General features: G+C 40.8%; 4 protein-coding genes across 4 annotated transcripts; 3 read left to right on the top strand and 1 right to left on the bottom strand.

The window, feature by feature from the left end:
• The first annotated feature begins 3,179 nt into the window (after positions 1-3,179).
• On the top strand, positions 3,180-5,391 carry LOC145433535 (ferry endosomal RAB5 effector complex subunit 4-like). Its single transcript, XM_080310653.1, has one exon. It carries the CDS (start codon positions 3,350-3,352, stop codon positions 4,331-4,333), a length of 984 nt encoding a protein of 327 aa, XP_080166779.1. The 5' UTR covers positions 3,180-3,349; the 3' UTR covers positions 4,334-5,391.
• A 30-nt stretch (positions 5,392-5,421) lies between these two features.
• Positions 5,422-6,267, top strand: LOC145433536 (SRR1-like protein). Its single transcript, XM_080310654.1, has 2 exons — positions 5,422-5,845; positions 5,907-6,267. Exons 1-2 carry the CDS (start codon positions 5,428-5,430, stop codon positions 6,254-6,256), a joined length of 768 nt encoding a protein of 255 aa, XP_080166780.1. The 5' UTR covers positions 5,422-5,427; the 3' UTR covers positions 6,257-6,267.
• Positions 6,210-11,789, top strand: LOC145433534 (endoplasmic reticulum junction formation protein lunapark-B-like). Its single transcript, XM_080310652.1, has 11 exons — positions 6,210-6,365; positions 6,576-6,671; positions 6,735-6,868; positions 7,726-7,784; positions 7,849-7,889; positions 7,951-8,095; positions 9,999-10,112; positions 10,172-10,286; positions 11,204-11,274; positions 11,336-11,554; positions 11,619-11,789. Exons 1-11 carry the CDS (start codon positions 6,339-6,341, stop codon positions 11,660-11,662), a joined length of 1,065 nt encoding a protein of 354 aa, XP_080166778.1. The 5' UTR covers positions 6,210-6,338; the 3' UTR covers positions 11,663-11,789.
• Positions 11,790-12,940: 1,151 nt separating this feature from the next.
• LOC145433537 (large ribosomal subunit protein eL19-like) lies at positions 12,941-15,112 on the bottom strand. Its single transcript, XM_080310655.1, has 6 exons — positions 14,958-15,112; positions 14,582-14,688; positions 14,404-14,526; positions 14,218-14,338; positions 13,182-13,292; positions 12,941-13,122 (listed from the first exon to the last, which is right to left on the bottom strand). Exons 1-6 carry the CDS (start codon positions 14,960-14,962, stop codon positions 12,993-12,995), a joined length of 597 nt encoding a protein of 198 aa, XP_080166781.1. The 5' UTR covers positions 14,963-15,112; the 3' UTR covers positions 12,941-12,992.
• Between the last annotated feature and the right edge of the window lie 5,862 nt (positions 15,113-20,974).

Consider the following 20,974-nt stretch of genomic DNA (forward strand, 5'->3'; position numbering starts at 1 on the left):
AAAAAGGCGCGATCGATGAAGCGACAGTCTCATTTCAAGCCCTGTGATGCTCTCCATTTCCGCATCGGCGAGCAATTCGGTAAACGATCTCAACAAACTAATTTAGCTAACACAAGTCAATATCCATAATACGACTAAATTATGAATTGCTGCCTCTTGAGATTGTGTCGCTATTGCATTTATCGCGAACACAGAACCAACTCTTTTCCCTGGCTAAGTCCTGTGACGCCTCTCTACGTAAGGGTATTGTGCTGAAGTAATCCTAATCCATTTTGACCTCCCTTTTTCAGGTCCAGTTATAGACTATAATTGATAGATAGGCGCGCGAGATCAACGCGCAAACCGACCCAAGGAGCCGCTTGGCTGAAATCTGCCGTTGCAGATACGTTCATTAGTTAAATAGTGAAAAGCTTCGGTATTAGAAAAAGAGTGTTTCGCATCGTTAGTTCTCTCGTTCTCGCCGGCGTGTTTTCCATCGCAGCCGGCCATGCCCAGAACACGCCCGAATATAACAGATCAACAAAGAATCGAGTCGTGCATGCCGTCGACAACTTTTTGCAAAATTCGTAATAACAACGACTGCACACATTATATGGCGTACGGTTTTGGTTACCGGTCTACCCTGTCAGACAACCAAGTGTAGATATAAAGGGAATTACATGTAATAAAATCTACAGAGCGTCTTCGATTATGTCTGCGTTTCAAGTCTAAATACAACGAGTCTCTACTTGAAGAGCTTTTTGGAGGTACAGAATTGTATATTGGAGTATCTACTCGTCTCGTCGGTCCTTCTTATAAGCTATTTCTAGCTCATTTTGTTTCTTTATCGGTTCTTTTTTTATATACAACAAACAAAAGAACGAACGAATTAACCGAAATACCAGAATTGCATAACGATGCAGTCTTCGCTGCATACACACCGCGGTGCTAACGTCTGACTGTGACTTCGCATGATTATCGTAGTATATGACATTATTATTATCTGTGTAACGGCTGTCTGGTAGTAAATCTGATGACATAAACACCATAGCTTTACATATATAGGCAACGATAGCATGATCGAGTTTTTGATGTTTAGTATGGCGTTTAATTTATCGGACAAAACTTGACCAAATATTATGCATATTTTATTCTAAAGTAAAAATATTTCGTGTGGTTTCTATTCCAACAATGCGATTTGTGTATAATAACTCTGTAGGTTTGTTTGCATAGAGTCAAGTTGTAGTAGTGTGTACCTGTTTGATGCGGGTGTGATCAGACTATAGTTGACCTTCACGATCGATCATTCCTATCTGATACAGAATACTGAAAGTGCATGCATATTTTCTGTACCCCCATCATTGCCGTCGGTTTGTTATGTATTTTAGTTGGTTGAAAATAAAGACTCTCTCTCTCTCTCTCTCTCTCTCTCTCTCTCTCTCTCTCTCTCTGTGTGTGTGTGTATGTTCAGACATATTTTATTACCATATTTTGGGAATCTGAAAAGAGGACACTTTTCAAAATTTTCCGACTTACAATACCGGAGTAAAATCCGGAAGAGTTTGTAGTTGGTTGACTAAGAAAGGCCCACTTTTCGGCTCAACTCCCGAAATATCCGCTGAAACGTTACTTCAGTACTCATTTCCTACATCTGAGTCGAATTTTCACATATATTTAATCAGAAATTTCAAAAAGGGGTGATTCGGGCGTCCTCCGAGGACACCTTTTAAAAAGAGGATAAATCCTCTTAAAAGAGGACGTGGTAACCCTATTTTAGTGCAACAGTTGACGGGAAAGAATCGGCGATAATAGTGTCATTCAATCAAATGTATCTCCAACATTTAGATGCATCAGAGTTGTAGGCTATATCTGAATCCATTCGAAACGTTGAGTTTTCCTAATCTTTTTCCTTTCTATGGCATCATGAATCCCTACATTCGAATATACCATACAACAGCAACGCTGTTACAGTAGAGGTGTTGGGCTGGAGCGCAATCGAACGAGACTGTTTACTTTCGATTGCAATATCATAGCATATATTTCAGGCTTTTCTTTATGATTGCTGTTTCTACCACCTCGTAGATCAGTGGTTCCCAACCTTTTTTAGACACGCGCCCCCTTTATGATAGTGAAGAATTTCGCGCCCCCAACCGGGATCCTAGCAACCTCAACAGATTGTTTGATGGCGTATGGAAGGTTATGAATGTGAGAGAATTAAAAAATATGAAATGCGGTCTATATATAGAGAAACCCGCGTGAATTGGAGGTAAATCGCGCAGCGCGCGAAGATTTTATTCAGTTGACCGCTTCTTCGTGCCCCCTTCAGATGCTTTCACGCCCCCAGGTTGGGAACCACTGTCGTAGATAATGCTCTTAGTTCCATTGAAGACAGGGCTAGACGCCTTGACCCTATCTATGGAGGAACGGAAGTACGATGCGATCGTACCATGTGACCCGTAACGCATTTGTACAATATTTCCAATCCACTTCTTATACTATAGAGATCCTACAATCTCTATACTGATACCACCGTAGTTTGCTAAACCTATACGATACTAGACGTAGACGTTCGAATTGACCAATAAAAATATAAGACCGTTTTCTATACAGGCGCCAAGTAAACAGCATGGGACACTAATGAACGACTACATTTAATTTCACGTTAACGCCAATAAATTATTTGTTTTGGCAGGGCTCAGAAAGTAAATGTTGGTGTGACAAGTGACACGGTGACTGTGAAATAAATGCAAGGTGATCCGGGGGGGGGGGGGTAGCTCCGAGCCCGATGGGTCAATATTTTAATGCAATATTGCAATGCATTTTCAATTAGGCATTGCGTGCTTCCACGATGTCTTCATAATTTATGGTTTAACTTATGATGGGGGCCTGCGGCTGCCACACTGCGGTCACACCTGTATTAATTGTTATATTGTTTGTCCTCTGTAAATCCAACGCTAATAATAATACTAAGGGGGTCAAGTGTAGAATAAGGCAGGTGATGGAAGAAGACTCAGGAAGAGTTATGTTGATGACCTCTTTAGTCAACACAAGATTCCCAGTAATGTTTTTTTAAATCGGCTGTTTTCAATTCCGGCAATTCAACTTTAATGATTTGTAAATAGTGTCCTCCTTTCCAGAATATGGTTTCAACCCAAATCTAGTAGTGCTGTTTTGTTTCAAATTCAAGCCAAATGTAATATGGAATCTTGAGATTCACAATACATTAGCTATACGGTACCGGTACTTTCGTTTCATCTCGACATATTTACGTTATTTTAGTTTTGACTTTTGAGCGGTTAGCCTACTGCCTGCTGCCTAATGATAACGTATTGATGGAAATATTATTAATTTAGATATTTCCTATTCAATAATGGATGCAGAAGAGACAAAAGATATTGACGTGAACCCTCTAGAAGTACTGCTGTACGTAAAATGTTGTAGTATTGATATTGTTAGCAAACCACTCGAGCAAAAGTTTCTTCCTGAAGGATATAGTAATCTACCAGTCATAAGAAGTGTATCTGGTGTTGTGGCGAAAACCGGTGCATCAGTCAAACGATTTAAACAGGGTGATGAAGTTGCCGGACTACTACCACTTGATTTGGCTAAAACACTGCACGGTATCAGATTCACATCTATACCTGAGGAATATCTTATTCACAAACCATCGAGGCTTGGATGGGAGATCTCTGCGTGTTGCCTACTAGATGGGCTCACCGCGTACACCGCTCTTCACTATCAAGCTCACATAAGACCTGGTGATACATTGCTATTATGCAACGGATCTGACTCGACTGGAGTAATAATGGCCCAATTAGCGAAACATTGGGGGGCCAAAGTTCTTGTTACGGCTGTTAACGAGGAAGAAGCACAGATTTTGCGGATGATATCAAGTGACACGCCACAAGTGTTTGGAGGGCATCAGCTTCTTCACAACTTCGTCATGGATGAAACTGGCGGATTAGGCATCGACTGCATCATCGACAATGGTACATTGTGCAAAAACGTTGCCGACTCTTACGACGATGACTTTTCAAAGCCCACAAAACACGATATCATATCATGTTTAGCTGTGGGCGGCAGATGGGTCACGAATCAAAGCGATCTACAGATTGACCCTCCGGATTCGGAGGTGCTGCACATGAAAGGTGCAAGCATTTGCCATCTGTTTCCTGAAATGTGGATTCTATCAACGTTCCAACAGGGAAGGTATCTACACGTGTTGGAGGACATTCTTGATAAAGCTTGCAGCGGTGTTATTCGACCTCACTTGATGACTGTTTTGCCGAGCTCGGAAGTTCAGTCCCGCAGCGACTTATTTCCTTCGAAAAGTTCCATCGTAATCAAACTATAAATGTCTTTGAACAGAGCAGTGTTGTGATGGTTCGAGTACCTGTGATTGTTTTTAATTGAGCTGACTTGACTCGAGTCACTGCTATAAAATAACTCGCTATACATCGGACTCGACATAGCAGAAGTGTGACAAATTTTCAAATTAAATTTGAAGTCGTCAAATATTTTACTTTGCAAATCATTATGAACGTCGCACTCGCAGTCACACTAAAAATGGTCACGTCATCAATACCAATTTCCTCTATTTACTGAATTCCATGTACGTTGTCGAAATGATTCCATCAGCAGCACGTTCGTCGCACCCTAACTTTGTCATGATGGCTTTGATTGGCATCATATTATCATAACAACCATCATTTATAACTTACTCTTTGTAATTTAGAAATAGAATGGCACTTGGTTAGGCATGATCTGGCTTATATATGCATCTGTATCTGCATCTGTATCGAACCAAATAAATTGAAAATAGCCTATTTGGTGACATGGAGAAGTAAAATTTGAAATGACTGGACTTGCCTCGAGTCAAAATTTGCAGTGACCAGAAGGATGTGACTTGATCCCAACACTGGAACAGAGATATATTTATTATAAAATTGATTAATACTCTCTTGAATATTGATTTGAAACAACTAACATTTCTCACTTGAACCCATGCAAATTTCAACTCCTTCAAAACTATAATGTTGCAAAGTTTGTTTATAGACTGTATTCGAAATATGTTGGGTGCAAAAATACCCTGTGTATATGTGTTCAATTAGGGATGTGTAAATATGCCTCACCACCTCATCAACTTGAAATGACTCAGTAACAACAAGAATTATGAAAGATATTATTTGATGTGAGGAGATGGTAAGCTAATTCTGCCTCATCAACAGTGACGACCATTATGCTGACACAACCAATATATTTTATTAAGATTTACATATGACTATTTCGTCATTGTTATAATACGTGCAATGCAATTGACATATCATTGTCGTAGTGATAATGACTTGAAATTTCAATTTCTTGATGATATTCTTCTTTTTTTATTGCAGTTTGATCTCATACGAAGTATAGGCTATAGATCGTCCACTCATATTGGGGAATCATTAAATGTCTTTATCGGATGAATGGACGGTTGTTGACCGAAGATCCAAAAGACGGGTCAAGGTTCCTTCAAAATGTCATCTTGAAAACTCACTTCCCATTAAGGACGAATCTTTTGTGTTCTCTGACCTGAAGAGGGAATTTGAAAAAGTCGAGAAAGCTAAATGTGAACTCGGTGCGAATGGTTATAGCAAATCATGCTTTGATGCATTGGTAGAAGCACTTCGCCAATTGAAAAAATCTTTCCCTATCCATGAACTTATCTGCTACGGACTTGGTAGCATCTCAAATAGTTATACTTCAAGAATACAATATGCCATGCTCTTACTGCTCAAGGATAAAATCCAGTCTTTGATGGTAACTCCATTATCGTGTCATTCTTACGACCCTGCGTTCTGTAACTTGGACCGTGCTATAATGAAAGGTGAAGTATGGACTCGAGTTGAATGGTTCACACAAATTTCAACTGATTCGCATCATTTCAGAGCATGGTATTGAGGTTATAGCGAGTAACGAGGAAGGAAAGAGAAAGGTGGACGATCTGACAAGGAAATTATCAATATTCTACATGATACACTGCGACAAATTGTTATACGAAAATCTGCTTAGTCACAATAGTGACGAGGGACATGGCCAACTTGTCATCATTGGCAATTCGTTTAACTCCATGGTGGAACGCGCGATTGGGAATGATGTTAAGAATAATTTCAAACGCATACATGACGCTGTCGACAGTCTCAAAGTTAAGGAAATAACTTTTCCTTTGTGGAGTCGTGATAGTACAGTGTTCAACGACACTTGCATACATTATTTTCCCAGTAATGATCCAAGTTGATTTCAATCTAGGTTTAATATGTTGATGTGACAGTTAAGGTAATTATTTGACAAAACTGCCGAGTGCTCTACAAATAGCGACGATGGGGACTTTGATTTCGAGATTCCGGGTGAGTGTTGAAACTTTCGGTTTTACTATTGGAATGGAAATGAACCAACTTCAATAACTTAATTGGATTGGACAAAGGCATACAAATTTACAGACACACTATTGATTGAATCTGAGGTGCCTGACAAGGTTTCAGAGACACACAATAAGATTTAGTAACTGCAACGTTCTTTAGGTAATCACTCTATACTAATAGATTTGTCCGACCTAGAAATCAAAGACTACAGTTGAGGTGCTGGAAGAAATCGACAAGAGTATACTACATATCGAAAAATTCCGCAGGGCTAATCAGGAGTTACGTCAAAAAGTAACTTGCCATCTATTTCTGTAACAATAACAGGAATATCTATCAACGCTTTTGCCTTTGCAGGTCATTGGAAAGCTCATATTATATTCCGTTATCATATATATCGCTGGTGCGTTTTCTCTATATTTCTTCTTCATGCCGCAAGAATGGTCATACAGAATTTACGGATTGCTACCCTTCCTATTTTTTCCTTTTCTGTAAGTATTGCATTTATATGGCGACGTACGTATGTGATGTCTCTGTAGAAGTTTATTTTTCAGCTTTGATCCGATCGATTAACAAAAATAAGTTATAATATTTTTGTAAATATTGATATTTTTGTGAAGTCTACCTAGCAACAAGGACTCAAATTAGAGCAAATTATGGATGAACAGATTTGTTTCCAGTCTTGTATTATTTTATTCCTTTGTGTATCAGATTATGTCCGTTGCAGCATATTATCCACGCCACAGGTGTCCTGTTGCGCATTAGTGCAACCTGTGGCCCGCTGGAAAATTTTGTGCCGTCTGTGAAGAAGTGACATTTTGTAATGGTCTGTAGACTGCAAGATCAATTTCTAATCTACCTTGGTCTGGTACTTTTGAGCTGAGCTCAAGTTGCCTAAGAGAAGGTTCAAAATCGCACTCAAATATTGTTTTGCTCATGGTTATTTGACAAAATTTATTAAATAACTATAATATTTTGTATGTACCACTCTCCATTTAAAGGTATTCGCGATTTATATTTGGAGTCCTGTGGCTAATTTAATTGATATTCATCATTCCTGATTCCTAATTAGACTATTACGAGAAAGCCTAGGTGAAGCCCATGGTTTCACGGACCTTGTTGATATCTGGTCTGTTTGTCAAAAATGTTGCACACATCTGTGCTTATGCCTTTTCATCTTGGTCTGTTGTAAAACGTCTCTTTAGGGCAATTACATCTTCAAATAGTTGTCCAGGGTTTTGACTGAATGGCCTATATGCACACGGTTGTTTTTTGCGACTGGTGGTAGTAAAATCATTTGTTGATTTGCAGGACATTTTGAAATAATTTGAAATCTTCCTTTTTGCAGCGTCTACATATTGAAACGCGCACTACACTGGTTTTTTGTTCGGAAAATCTCACAAAATGGTGGGTTTATTGTTACAAATTCATGTTGATTGACTGTCTGACGTACATAATACCAATTTTGCAGAGGAAGAACTGCAAAGATTACGGGATAAACGCAAGGACATTGTGAGTTCATGTGGGTGTTTGTATATCGCCCTGTCGTGATTCCAAATCATCATTTCGGCAGCTTGAAAACGTAATGGAAACCGAGACTTACAAGAAAGCAAAAGAAATTCTAGAGAAGTTCGATCCTGAGACAAAGAAGAAGATGGAGGAAGAAAAAAAGAAGGAAGAAGAGAAACAGCAACCGAATCCGTCTACACCTCCATCGGGTATGTTATAGCTTGTAAGCAGCGACATGGCCGATGTAAAAAGGTGAGCCAGACGCTGTGATTTCGTCTATTGTCACTATGTTGACCGTGGCTTAGCATCCTGGCTATAAACACCCCCTAATTTAACTTAATTGACTGTCGCTGACGTCAGTGGGACGAGACTCCCGCTACAATGTTCACTACAAGCAGAGTTGGCCAGTGACGAAGTACTTCTGTTCCTTCGGAGTACTCAAGTAGGTTAAAACTACATAACCTTTAAGCTTTTGTAAAGTAGAAAGTAGTTTTGGAATATGCTGCTATCATGTTTATGAGTGAAATTGTCATATTGACTTGGGCCCAGGGGTTCTCAGCCGTTCTTTGCCCGTTGCCCATTTTCCAGTTTGGAAATGTTCTCTGGCCCACCTCTTATCCTAGAGTCATAGTGCCGTTCAAGACGTGGTCATCGCTTGCGCCGATATGTCTATTTCTCTAAAATCAGCGCATTTTTCTCTTACTCATCATTACAAATGTAGACCTTCATATTAATGAAATCGCGCGTAACGCGAAGAAAATTTTCAAGTTGAGTAATTCTCCTCCAACAAACAAACGACCAAAGCAATTTGGGCCCTTATGAGCTCCCAACAATTGGGAGTTTTAGGTGCGGCAGTTACGGTCCTGGTAGATCGTAAAACTCTTGTGTGCATTAATATGGCTGCTGTTCCACTCACGTCGCGAAACCCAATAATCTAATCCCTGCATCCACTGTGTGATTGCGGTTTTAGTTTCACTATGGTTCGAATTGGGGCTGGGCCAGCTTCAAACAATACTTTGGTGAAAGGGATACAGCACGGATGTGGAGAAAGAATATTTCAATGTTCCAGCTGTACAATGTAGGCCTACATATAGTATGTCCTGTATCTACTGAAGTTGCGATGTCAGAACATTTAATCCAATGGTACAATCATTCCATGTGACTCTTACATTATGTACAATGATTTCAAGGCGGGAAGTATTAAACCGACTCCAAACATTAATGTGCTGCTCTAAATCCTCAATGCATTACGATTCGTTTCGGTGGTGCCGTATACTTCGATAAAAAAGTTGAATTGATAATAAATTGCGATTATGGCTATTTTCATGTTACAATAATACGACCTGCCAAGGTACCGTAAATCTACATCAAATACACTTCTGTCCGAGTTTAATGCTCAGTGCACACCCCTTTCAACTGTATACGACCCTGCTGGAATACTTGGTCACTTCAGCACTAACTTCAAGTTAATGAATAATCGTAGTTATTTTCGTTGCCTTTATTAGCCGTAGGTTGCCGTAGCCGGGGAAAAAAGCCTCCGTTTCCCCACCCATTTTCGACTTGTCGATTGTGACTCCATACGTGCCATTACGTCCCATCAGAGTAGGATAAAAAACTTAATGTAGCCTATGTATAATTTGATAATGTGAATATATTTTTGAGCGGATAACATAACAAATATAACCAAAGTTCCACTAGTTCTACAATCTTCCAAATAGCTCTGTGGCCCACCTCAAATGCTCCTGTGGCCCACCCTTTGAGAACCCCTGGACTAGGCAAACTAGCCTCTCTACAATCTACATGACGTTTCCTGATTCTATTTCGTGCGAATGATAAAGTAGCTACTTTCGATAGCTACTAAAAGTATGCGATGTCTTGACAAAATCTACACTTTGAAACTACTCCCTTCAGTCCGTTTAAGATCTTCATCTTCGACTTCCACTTGAGATAGTTTCGATGACATGTCTTGGAAATCGCCACTTCTGCTTGTGATAGATCAGAAATATATGACGTTGCTTCTACCTCTACTCGCGTACCAACACTGACTACTTCGACCACCTCTGCATCGAGGTCATCGTCCTAATTGGTACGACCTCACGTTCTGTTTTATAGGTCTGCGTAGGAGGCAAGTTGCAGGTCGCTCCCCGCAGCCCGGGTCACCCCAGTCGGGGAACTCGCAAAGTAGCCCGAGGCCAATGCCAGAGCAAGGGGGCAGCCCGCGAAATGGTAAGCTGGCATAGTTTTACAAAAGTACACTCGGATATTGACTCTTCTACCGTTCCCAGGCCATCCCGGACCGTCTCAAATGCCTATTGTCTTGCCAAGGCCTGTTCTGCCTCTGAACAAATCAAATTTGGACAAGATCATGGATTACATGATTGGAGATGGAGCAAATCAGAGGTATGTCGTCTATTAGAACGCACTGAATTGCTAAGCACCGTCAAATGGAGACTGTATGCTGGAATTTCTATGACCGCGAACACTGAACAGGCATGACAATGCATCGTGCAGTATCCAGACGCATCATCGAAAGCACTAATTCTTTCCAAGTGTGATTGCTTCTTTACAATACTGAACCACCCCGTCCGTTGGGTGGTGTAGAATTGGAAGATTTTGAAATCAGGATCGACAAAATTTTTGGAAGCTTCGAAGGTTTTACAAGCTCACCGATATCTCAAATCTCAATCTTGGCCGCTTGGTGGACATAGATTCTTATAACACAGGGGTTCTCAACATTGGTGGATCGCGAGATGCTATCAAACTCAGATTTGGGTTGGGGTCTAAAAGATCTATGTAGACAACCGACATTATCAGTACGAAGCAACAGGTCTGTTACTTGAACACCAGCAGTATACACTGAACTTGAATGCTGCCAGCAAACAATTGATGTTGTTGAAACTTTTCTCTATTCTTGCCAAGCTTTAGCATGGACAGGCAGTTCCAACCAGAAATGTAAAAAAGTACTACAATTCGAAAATTATTTGCAACAATGCCTAATTTATATACTTGGAAAATTTTGTCAAACTCAAGCTTTAAGTGTCAGAAAATGTCTATATTTTTCATTTTCGATTGCAAAATCTTCCGTTGTTCAGGTAAACATTTAATCGCCTCGGTCATTACCTATGCACATCGTATTCAACTACTATATACAATATGCGTATATGCTTAGAAGGCAGTTACAGTACGGGCTCTTCGTACCTGGACAACTTTGTAAATACTAGCAGTAGCATACTAGTATATTTCAATGAATCCCAACACTGACGGAGTTATTGGCATATTGTTTCGCCCGCTGTGCTTACTCGGTTCGTTACATTCAGGTATGCATTGATCTGCCGACACTGTGCTAATCATAACGGAATGGCTCTCAAAGAGGAGTTTCAATATTTAGGTGGGTGATTGCCAATTGTTATAAGACTACCCTCGCTCGTTTCATCCTCACTTCCTCGCAGCTTTTCGATGTGCTTACTGCCGCTATTTTAATCCTGCCCGGAAGCAACGACCAAATGCTCCGCCACTGCCTGCTAGTACTCCGAGGCGGCCGTCAGAGGCCTCCAAGCCTCAAAGTGACAGCAATTCTGATGGCGATGATGAGCTTAACAAACCGGACACGGAAGGCTCTGCAGTTCAGGATGCGAGAGAGGAAGCAAGCCGGGATCCCGTGGCATCAGGTTTTTAAACAGTCGATACCGTAGTTTCATGGTGTTTCTATCATATTTTGAACTTTTATTTCAGATGAGAAAGGTGACAATGTCCGGGCCGAATCGTCGGAATCGTAACTTCGTGTTGTTCTTTGTGTGCTGTCACATATCTTGCTGAATTTTTTCGTTATTGAAATTCTTGATTTTTCTGCCCCCCTCCTTGTGGATATCCTCCGGAAGTACAAATAATATTTATGCCGGAAAAGCGATTTGATCACATGTAACTCTGGATCAGGGGTTGGGTTTCTAAAAGGGATGTTTTGCGCTGCAAAAATCCGAGCGTAAATTAATACATCCATGTGTCTATTTTACATGGATATGCGGGATCATCGGAAACTGCCACCAATGCCCGCATAAGACGTTCAATCGGTTTACAACCAACCAATCACCGAATAAAGTAAGATATCAGCAAGTCATGAACTGAACTCCTGTACAACTGAGATCATGAAATACGATACTTGCTGTGAAAGGGAAATGCCTTGCAGGATATTATTTCTTGATTCTGTCTCTGGGAAAATTGAAGTGCTATTACTCTGACATGGTGTATCGTGATGCCTGTAAATCGGACCAGCGTAAACGACAACTTGTTGCCTAGGGTTACCATATTTTGGAGATCTAAAAAGAGGACACTTTTTCAGACTAGCAAAACCGGAATAGAATTCTCAAAAAATGGTAAATGCAGTTACTAAAAAAAAAGAAAGTCAACTTTCCACTTCGCTCCTGAGATACCTGCCGGAGCGTCACTTCGGTGCTAATTTACAGCATCTCAGTCGAATTTTGCTGTATGACCAAATTCTCAAAAAGAGGACAAAAGGGCGTCATCCGAGGACACTTAAAAAAAAAGACAAAAAAAAAAGACAAAACTTCTTGAGAGGACGTGTGGTAACCCTATTGTTGCCAGAAAACATCCTCTTCTGCAGAATGGGCATTTGAAATACCGTGCCTCTCTTCCAGGGAAACAAATATAATTGTAGAACGGCTGCGTTCTGAGACCCTGTGCAAGTGCTTGGGTATATAATGATACATACGCATTAGTTTATTTAATATCCACATCTGGATTGACTACCAACCGACTACAGTTGTCCACGCAAGAGCTCCCAACCAGGCACCCAAGGACTAAAAAAGCACCGTTGCAGACTCATAACGAACACTACGGTTTCTTTGTATGTCATGCACCACAACGGTGCAAGCTAGAAACTATATACAGCTATACTTTCTCGTAAGCCTGCACCAATCATGTAAACCTAATATTCCGTTGATCACTGGCTCTCCAGTCTCCACATTTACCAGAAATCAAAGCTACTCTTACCAATAGTCTATCCCGACTGCAGTATCCTGCCACACCAACACTAAATCTGTTTTTTCGTATTTTTATTCACTTCAGTAAAGCGTTTGTATAAGCGTATGCTCATTCCCTCTTCAATGCCTCGTCCTCTTTGGCCAATGCGGATAAAAGCTCCTTGGTCTTGGCTTGGATTCTCTCCTCTCGGCGTCTTCTCGCCTCCTTGTTCTTCTGTCGACGAGCCTCGGCTTGATCGCTGCAAAATGCTCACAATTTAATACTGGAGAGTGGGAGGGTTCATATCGTGCGACTTACTAGAACATCTTGGCTCTGGATTTTCTGGCTTTCTCTTTATGAATGTGTTCCATTAGAACTCGCTTGTTTTTGAAGCCATTACCCTTCACCTTCAAGTAGAGTTCGTGGTACCTGGGTAGCAGACAAATTTGTGACATGTAACGATTTGTTAGTCAGTATGCTTTTATTCATCTCACCAACAAACACGGCATGTAAATTGGTATGGATTGGGAGACGACGGGGGACCGGAATGTCTTGGATTCACCAAATCTTACGTTACTTATGAAAGACGCATTGAACTAAAATACATCTTCAATATGCATTTCGGAATTGTGACAAATGCAAATTACTAGGATAAGGAAATATTCAATTCTTCAGTAATATCTTGAATGAAATTATAATTTTGTATTGGCGTTGCTGGAGTAACCATCTAGCAACGCCAAGTACTTTCAGGATAATCTAGTAAACTAGTGTTATGATGGAAAATTGTATTAGCATTGCTGCATCTATTGATTGTACAATGTACATGTACATGACAAAAAGTCACAACCGTGTGTGTTGACACTTATAATGGAGTTGTGTGATGCCATTCAGTGTGTATAATCTGTGTATTATATTGCCAGACAATTTGGTAAAGTCTATCTACTTTCAGAGCCAAATACAGGCTTGCGGCAATATCCATTTTTTTGCGGCCAACTGTAACAAGGAAAGATCTAACATTGGGCCGTAAAATCATGAATTGTGACCCTGGCGGTTGGTTCAGTTCAAAATTCAGTTACAGTACTGTTACAGTATTGAGATTGTCCTATTGCAATCAAGTGTGAAATGGTGCAACCTTGAGACTGTAAAATCCGAATACCAGTTGGTCAGCACAAGCTTCAGTCTTTAGATAAACCACTTTATATATTTCAGTGGCTGCTAGCAACAAATGATATACAATTGAACATGGATACATGCATCATATGGACGTTATCTTTCTGTGATTTCCTCGGTGACGGTGACAATATTGATTGAATCGAAGATAATATAAACTGTCTGTATAGTAAATGTTACTTACATATGCTTGTCAATTTTTTTTGATTCTCTGTATTTCCTCAAGAGCCGTCTCAGAACACGCATACGCCTGATCCAGATGACCTTTTGCGGCATACGCGCATTCGCAGTACCCTTCCTTTTACCTGATAAGATACGTTAAAACATATAACGTAAACTATGCAAAATCGCTTCACTAATGATCACTAACCTCTTCCACAATGTCTACCCTTGCGTCTTGCGATCGTGTTCTTCCTTACACGAGCACGGGAATGGACAGCAACGGGCTTTCGGATAATAAGACCATCCTTTATTAATTTCCGTACATTCTGACCTGAAGACGATCTTTTCGAGTTGATTTACTTCATATTAAATGCAATGTAACTTACGAGAATTGGCATTCGAAATCATAGAGGTTTCGTTCGGGTCGAGCCATACCTTGTTTTTGCCACATTTCATGACAACGGAGGCCAACCGTTTCTGCAGTCTTAGGGTACTGAAAAATATATTTGCTGATTATAGTTTGCCATCCAAAAATGAGCACTCGTAATGTATTCACGACTCTTACATATAAATCAGCACAACTCATGCTGTACTATAGAAGTATTTACAAATCATCCTCTTGATCAGATAAAGATGTCGAAAACAAACGTTTTTCAAGCGTAGAAGACTTTTAAAATACGCCATCGCATTTCCAAGCACTGTATCACATCGCTAGCGCACAATCATTCAATTATTTTCTAATGCGAAATCGAATTTTCTCACCTCATGACTGCTTATTCTGTCGCGTCCACGCTGAAAAGAACGAAGTCGGCGATCAACGCGTCATACATAGCGCCATCAGCTGACAGGATATATGTCTACTGATAGGGATAAATTAATGTATTTATAAACCGCAGATAGACACCGCACCATGAGTCTTAATCATAATCATCGTTCATCAGATTATATTTTCATCTACCCAAAACACACACAATGTGCAATGCGATATACAAGACACAATGCGACGTAATGAACAGATAGGGGGCACCGAACGACCTCGCCTACGGACAAATGCAGCATTAGGGTGGGGTGAAAATGACTTCATTGGTTTATTAACAATTTTATCAGTTCAATACACCACAAAAAAATGCGATACAATGAAAAGAAAGGAAGATGTCGAAGCGACTAGGAGTTGTCTATGGAATCGGACACCCACCCACCCACACACCCACTTTTTTTTCAAATCTTGAAAAGGGGATTCTTAAATTCCGACAAATGGTCTAAAACAGGGGTGGGCAAACTACGGCCCGCAACACCGTTTTGTGCGGCCCGCGAGAGTCTGAAGAAACTTATTACAAATATTGATAAAAAACGTACTAAAAATCGAATTAATGCAGGGACGTGATTAAATTTTTTCTTAGTATACTTCACCGTGATAATTCTAAGGCAGTGCATGGTTCTCAAACTGGGGTGGGCGCGGAGTGAAAACATCTGAAGGGGGTCGCGAAGCTGAGCGCAACTGAAATTGTTTTTCGCGCTTCGCGCGATTTACATTCAATTCATAGTTATTGCTCTATATTTATTCTGAATTTCATATTTCAAAATCTCTCATCCACAGTCGTAACCTTTCATGCCATAAAACTATCGGCTATGTTTGCTAGCATCCGAGTGTGTCCCGTTTTGTGATATGACGATAAGTGGGGCGCGAAATCTTTCACCATCATAAGGGGAGCGTGTCTTAAAAAGAACCACTGTTCTTAGTTAAATATATACTATATTATTTCTTATATTTAATTTCTTGCGCGACAGCCCGATCTCAAGGCCCACGAAGTTTGAAGGGTTACAACTGCTAAATATCATAGAAATCCTAAACGACATTGACATAATTCGGATCACGACTCACGAGTGTAATTTCAGATTGGTCACTCCAGTTTTAATCATTTCAGTGATGTGCTTATAAAAAATGATTTGCGCGTGTCTTAATTAGGTAGATTCGTTCTCTGTACGCGTAGAATTGGGGTATTTATATTTTATCTACACATATAGTAGAAGCGTGTTTGAAGCTACCGTGGTTATGATGCTGTCAGCATTGTGTGGCCTGGAACTGAACCAAAAGCGGAATTACTAAATCTATGAACAGATCGCTCTTCACAGATTCAAATTTCAATCTTGTTCTAAGATTCGGGATAACCGACTTTCATCTCTATAGTTTTGACAAATTGGTTTTTGAGGTCGGCCAGCCTATGAAATCTCGTCACTGTTTCTGACGTGTGTACGATATCATCAAAGCAATCTTTGGTTTGTTTTAAATAACCATATATATTATCTCCATGTCCTCACTACATAATCAAACACCAATATTGCGTTTTGGTTTGTAATCTTAATTTCATATAGTGCGGCCCGCAAATGGATTCATATGTTGAATGCGGCCCGCGAGCTCAAAAGTTTGCCCACCCCTGGTCTAAAACTTCAATAAAAATTGATTTTAGGGGATTGCCCCATTTCCAGCCGGCAACCATCCAATTTCTGCGCGAGAGGGGGTAAAAGTGCCCATCTCGACAACCGCTGGTCGTAGAGTCATGATATATAGCTCAAAAGCTACCAAAACGTCATGTTTCTAACTTTCTATCTGTATTAAGAAGAAAGTTTTCTCTATTGTGAACACAAAACGAGCTACAGCCAAAAACACTAAAATTATGAAGCGGGTAAACGACGGGAGTAACTATGGTACATGTTAATGTGGTTTAGGCTACATAAGAACAGCTAAGTAAATCAAGCTCATCAATCAAGCAAGCAAGCAGGTTTATTATTATTTTCATCGTTTCAAAACATCACAAGACTGCGGTACCATGAAAACATAGGAAGGTGTCGAAACAACTTGGGGTAGCCTTTAAGATCAGACACTCGCACCTTAGCCTAGGTGAAGTAAAAGAGGCATTATGTAAAAGCTAACTGTTTAAGACCTGTTACTCCATCTATTTTTAGAACAGGCCCGCGGGTGAGTCATCTGGTCCTTGCGGGCTACCTGTAGGGTTACCCAGGGTCGTAACAGCACTTCGTCAGACTCCCCCAAATGTTCGTCTTGGGCCCCCCATAGGGTGATAAACCTACCTACATTGGCTGTCCATTCAGTGTGTCAAATTTTTATAATTCGATGACTGAATCGGTCAATAATATCGGGAATTGCATATCTATTGCTATTAATTTCTTGTCCTCTTTGCTCACGTTATCAGATTTACTGGTAGAGCTGAATGAGGTGGCTTGGAAACTGTAGGGCCCGTAAATAGTAATTAAACATATTCGGGCGGGCGGACCCGTTAGTATGACTTCGTTTCATGATGTCATTTCGTGATCTCCTGTCTGTTATATCAAAAAATACAGAATCGCCCAAACGTAGCCTACTAAACTAACGATACACACGATATCAAATTGGTATTTCTTCACTGGCATATAATTTTTCCCTGCGGAATGGCATTTGTCTTCTGAGGTTCAGATTGCCAAGACAGGAACATTCGGCTCCAGTCATTTAGGCGCCTATGGCCAATTAAACCTATATGTATTTTGCATATATAACGAAGTTTTCGGTCAGCGTAAGGGCAGTCCTTTTAGCCCAGGTTTTCCCGCTGCCGATCGTTCTGGCACACTTCTTGGAGTCGCATGTTACATGTACTAACTAAAACCTTATATGTCCCACCGATATGTCCATTTCGATAAATCTTGCGTATTTTGTCTTGGGGAGAGTACCAAATAATTAAGAAACTTGGCAACTCGAAATCGCGAGCAGCGCGAAAATTTTTGAAAAAGTTCCATAAATTTTTGAAAAATACTGTATAATTTATGCTCATTCGCGAAATAATTTTGGGCCCCCTTCGAGCTCGCCCCCCCCCCCAATTGGGGGGTTTGGAGTGCGGCAGTTACGGTCCTGGGGTTACCATACGTTAGGGTACCATATTTGGGGAATCTGAAAAATCTGAAAAGAGGACACTTTGCCAGGATTTTCAGGCTTGCAAAACCGGAGGAGAATTCTCAAAAAATGGTAAATTTTTCCCACTTTGTGGTTGGTTGACTAAAAATAAAGGTCAACTTTCTCACTCGGTGCCCAAAATAATGTTTTTCTTGACTGACTACAAAAAAAGGTCAGCTTTCCGCTCAGCTCCCGTAATACCCGCCGGGGTGTCCTCTTTTCAGATTTCCAAAATATGGAAACCCGAGCTACCTGGGGCCCGTGGGCACCGCATTGGTGACCTCTGATCTAGAATATGGCTGTGGAAGGAGATCCTTAGTGGTCGTCGAACCCCCTTGAGTAAGGTGGCTGGACACAGTCGTAACGCAAGCCCGGACCCCTGTAGGCCATACTGGTTTCCGCCCAGGGCTTGACAAGTTTCATAAGATCGTAGGTAGTCCAATAGACATCCGACCGCGCCCATGCTCCGATACCCTCTAATGCAAGGGTCTGGTAGCTTTTTCAACCGAAGAGCCATATTGACCGAATATTTTCAAATGTAGCTCCCAAAGAGCCATACATGTCAATCAACTGTCACGTCACAATTAAAAACTCGTGACGTATTGGTAGCACTAATATATGGGATTCTGTGCACCATATTTTTGCCCACAGGCCGGACATGCGTATGTGTAGCCAAACATGGTCACTACAGCAGTAATTACCCACTGCAGGGTGTGATACGTCCGTGACGCGGAGTTATAGGGAGGCAAGTGCGGCAGTGCCTCACATGTCGTCAGGGATGAGTGAGGGAAATTGTGAAACCTTAAATGTGGTATTTTTTATCGATGTTTATGAATGATCAGATTTTGAACATTTCTATTCCCAAAATCACGGAATTTCCATATTCGATCATTGTTCGTAAATAAAGCGCCAAAGGATAGTTGAGGTACAGACTAGCCACATTCGGACCAAGTCACCTGTGATAGATCAACTCATCGTAAATTTTTCATCGCTGATATTATTCAAATGAAATTCTCCAACTGATTCCGAAAATCAAAATATTGATCGACTTCTAAAGTATTGATCGCTACACACCTACATTTTACGGCGGTTCTAGAAAGCTATACTTACGTTACCAATCAAGAACTTGAATAGCTATGCGTTGTTTTTGAATTGAATTTTTGTAATTGTTATTTTCACTTCAAAGGAAGTTTATTCATCGGCGTAGATCAGGAAGACCATGTGTATTTGAAAACTGCATTGTCCTACAAGCGTCGCCATCAAGGTATCAATCAAGGTATCCTGCAAACCAAGATTTCAAGAAGCGCGATTGCGGGTAGATCGAATACGCTAGTGGGGTAAGTCGCCGGGACTAGCCTACTTCATCTCGGAGTCAAAAGCGCACAAGTACAGCACACGCGCGCGTCAACGAAGAACAACTACCGTATGATCAGGACGGAATACAAGAAAACGCATTGCTCTATCAAGTATGTCGGACCCAAATTGTAGAACAGCATCTCGCCGGCTATCCGACAGTCTTCAAGCATGTCCGCATTCAAGTCGAGCATACAAGCAATTTCTTCTAAATGAATACTGGCCAGCCTTCAGGATTACCGGACCACAACCTAACATCGACCTCGTCTTCCGCTACATGCCACCTCCTTTTGTCGCTTGCGTCTTATTGTAGTCTCTGCATTACTTTTCATTTAGTGTGCATGCCTCTTTTTTACGTCACCTAGGTGGGTGTCTGATCTTAAAGGCTACTCCAAGTTGTTTCGACACCTTCCTATCTTTTCATTGTATCGCACTCTTGTGATGTTTCGAAATGATGAAAATATTATTAAAACTGATTGATTGATTCCTTTTTTAAACTAAGATTTTTTATAGCCAGACTGTATAGAGCAGTGGTTCTCATCCTTTTTTTAGACATCACGGCCCCCTTTATGATAGTGAAAAATTTCGCGCTCCATTATCGATCGTAATATTACAAAATGCAACCGGGATGCTAACTACCCCAACAGATTGTTTGATGGCATGGAAGGTTATGACTGTTGATGAGAGAATTCAAAAATATGAAATTCGGTCTATATATAGATAAACACGCGTGAATTGAAGGTAAATCGCGCAAACCGCGAAAAAATTTTCAGTTGACCGTTTCTTCGCGCCCCCCTTCGGATGCTTTCACGCCCCCAAGGGGGGCGCGTCCCCCAGGTTGAGAACCACTGGTATAGAGTCAAGTGTACCTGTTTGATGCTGGTGTGATCAGACTAGTTGACCTTCACGGTGGTATTGAATGATCATTCCTATCTGATACCAAATACTGTGCAATGTGCATGCATATTTTCTGTACCACCGTCATTGCCGTCTGTTATTAATGTATTTTGGTTGGATGAATATAAAGACTCTCCCTCTCGTGTGGTGCAAGCTGGACCGTAACTACCGCTCCCCGAGCTCGAAGGGGGCCCAAAATTATTTCGTGAATTAGCATAAATTATAGAGTTTTTTTTAGGACATTTGTGCAACTTCAAATATAAAAATTCCCCGCGCCGTGATTGGCATTGGGACGCAACAATGCTGTCTGGCGAAACGAGAGAGTAGCTCAAGAGAACAAGAGCCAGACAGCATTGTTCAGCATTGTTGCGTCCCAATGCCAATCTCGATAACAATGAAAAATTCGAGGCTGATTGTGGGAGTTCCAGGACCACGAGCGGAATAAAATTTATATTTTCGTAATCAGCGCAGAGTCAGCTTTCGATTGATACCCGTTTTACCAAATTTAATGCTCGGCAAGCCGGTCAAAAATGACCGTCAAATTGCCTGTAGCCAAATGGAAATTGTGACGTGATACAATTTCACT

The sequence above is a fragment of the Botryllus schlosseri genome, chromosome 2, assembly GCF_051294905.1.
Source record: "Botryllus schlosseri isolate E-star chromosome 2, Bs_hap1, whole genome shotgun sequence".
NCBI classification, from domain to species: Eukaryota; Metazoa; Chordata; class Ascidiacea; order Stolidobranchia; family Styelidae; genus Botryllus; species Botryllus schlosseri.

Excerpts from the sequence above, each read along its gene's own strand:
- LOC145433535 (XM_080310653.1), top strand. The coding sequence starts at position 3,350 with ATGGATGCAGAAGAGACAAAAGATATTGACGTGAACCCTCTAGAAGTA.
- LOC145433536 (XM_080310654.1), top strand. The coding sequence starts at position 5,428 with ATGTCTTTATCGGATGAATGGACGGTTGTTGACCGAAGATCCAAAAGA. Across the intron at positions 5,846-5,906 it reads GGACCGTGCTATAATGAAAG|AGCATGGTATTGAGGTTATA; the intron begins GTGAAGTATGGA and ends GCATCATTTCAG.
- LOC145433534 (XM_080310652.1), top strand. The coding sequence starts at position 6,339 with ATGGGGACTTTGATTTCGAGATTCCGG. Across the intron at positions 7,785-7,848 it reads TCGGAAAATCTCACAAAATG|AGGAAGAACTGCAAAGATTA; the intron begins GTGGGTTTATTG and ends CCAATTTTGCAG. Across the intron at positions 11,555-11,618 it reads CCGGGATCCCGTGGCATCAG|ATGAGAAAGGTGACAATGTC; the intron begins GTTTTTAAACAG and ends CTTTTATTTCAG.
- LOC145433537 (XM_080310655.1), bottom strand. Across the intron at positions 14,527-14,581 it reads GATTTCGAATGCCAATTCTC|GTCAGAATGTACGGAAATTA; the intron begins GTAAGTTACATT and ends GATCGTCTTCAG. Across the intron at positions 13,123-13,181 it reads TCCAGAGCCAAGATGTTCTA|CGATCAAGCCGAGGCTCGTC; the intron begins GTAAGTCGCACG and ends AGCATTTTGCAG.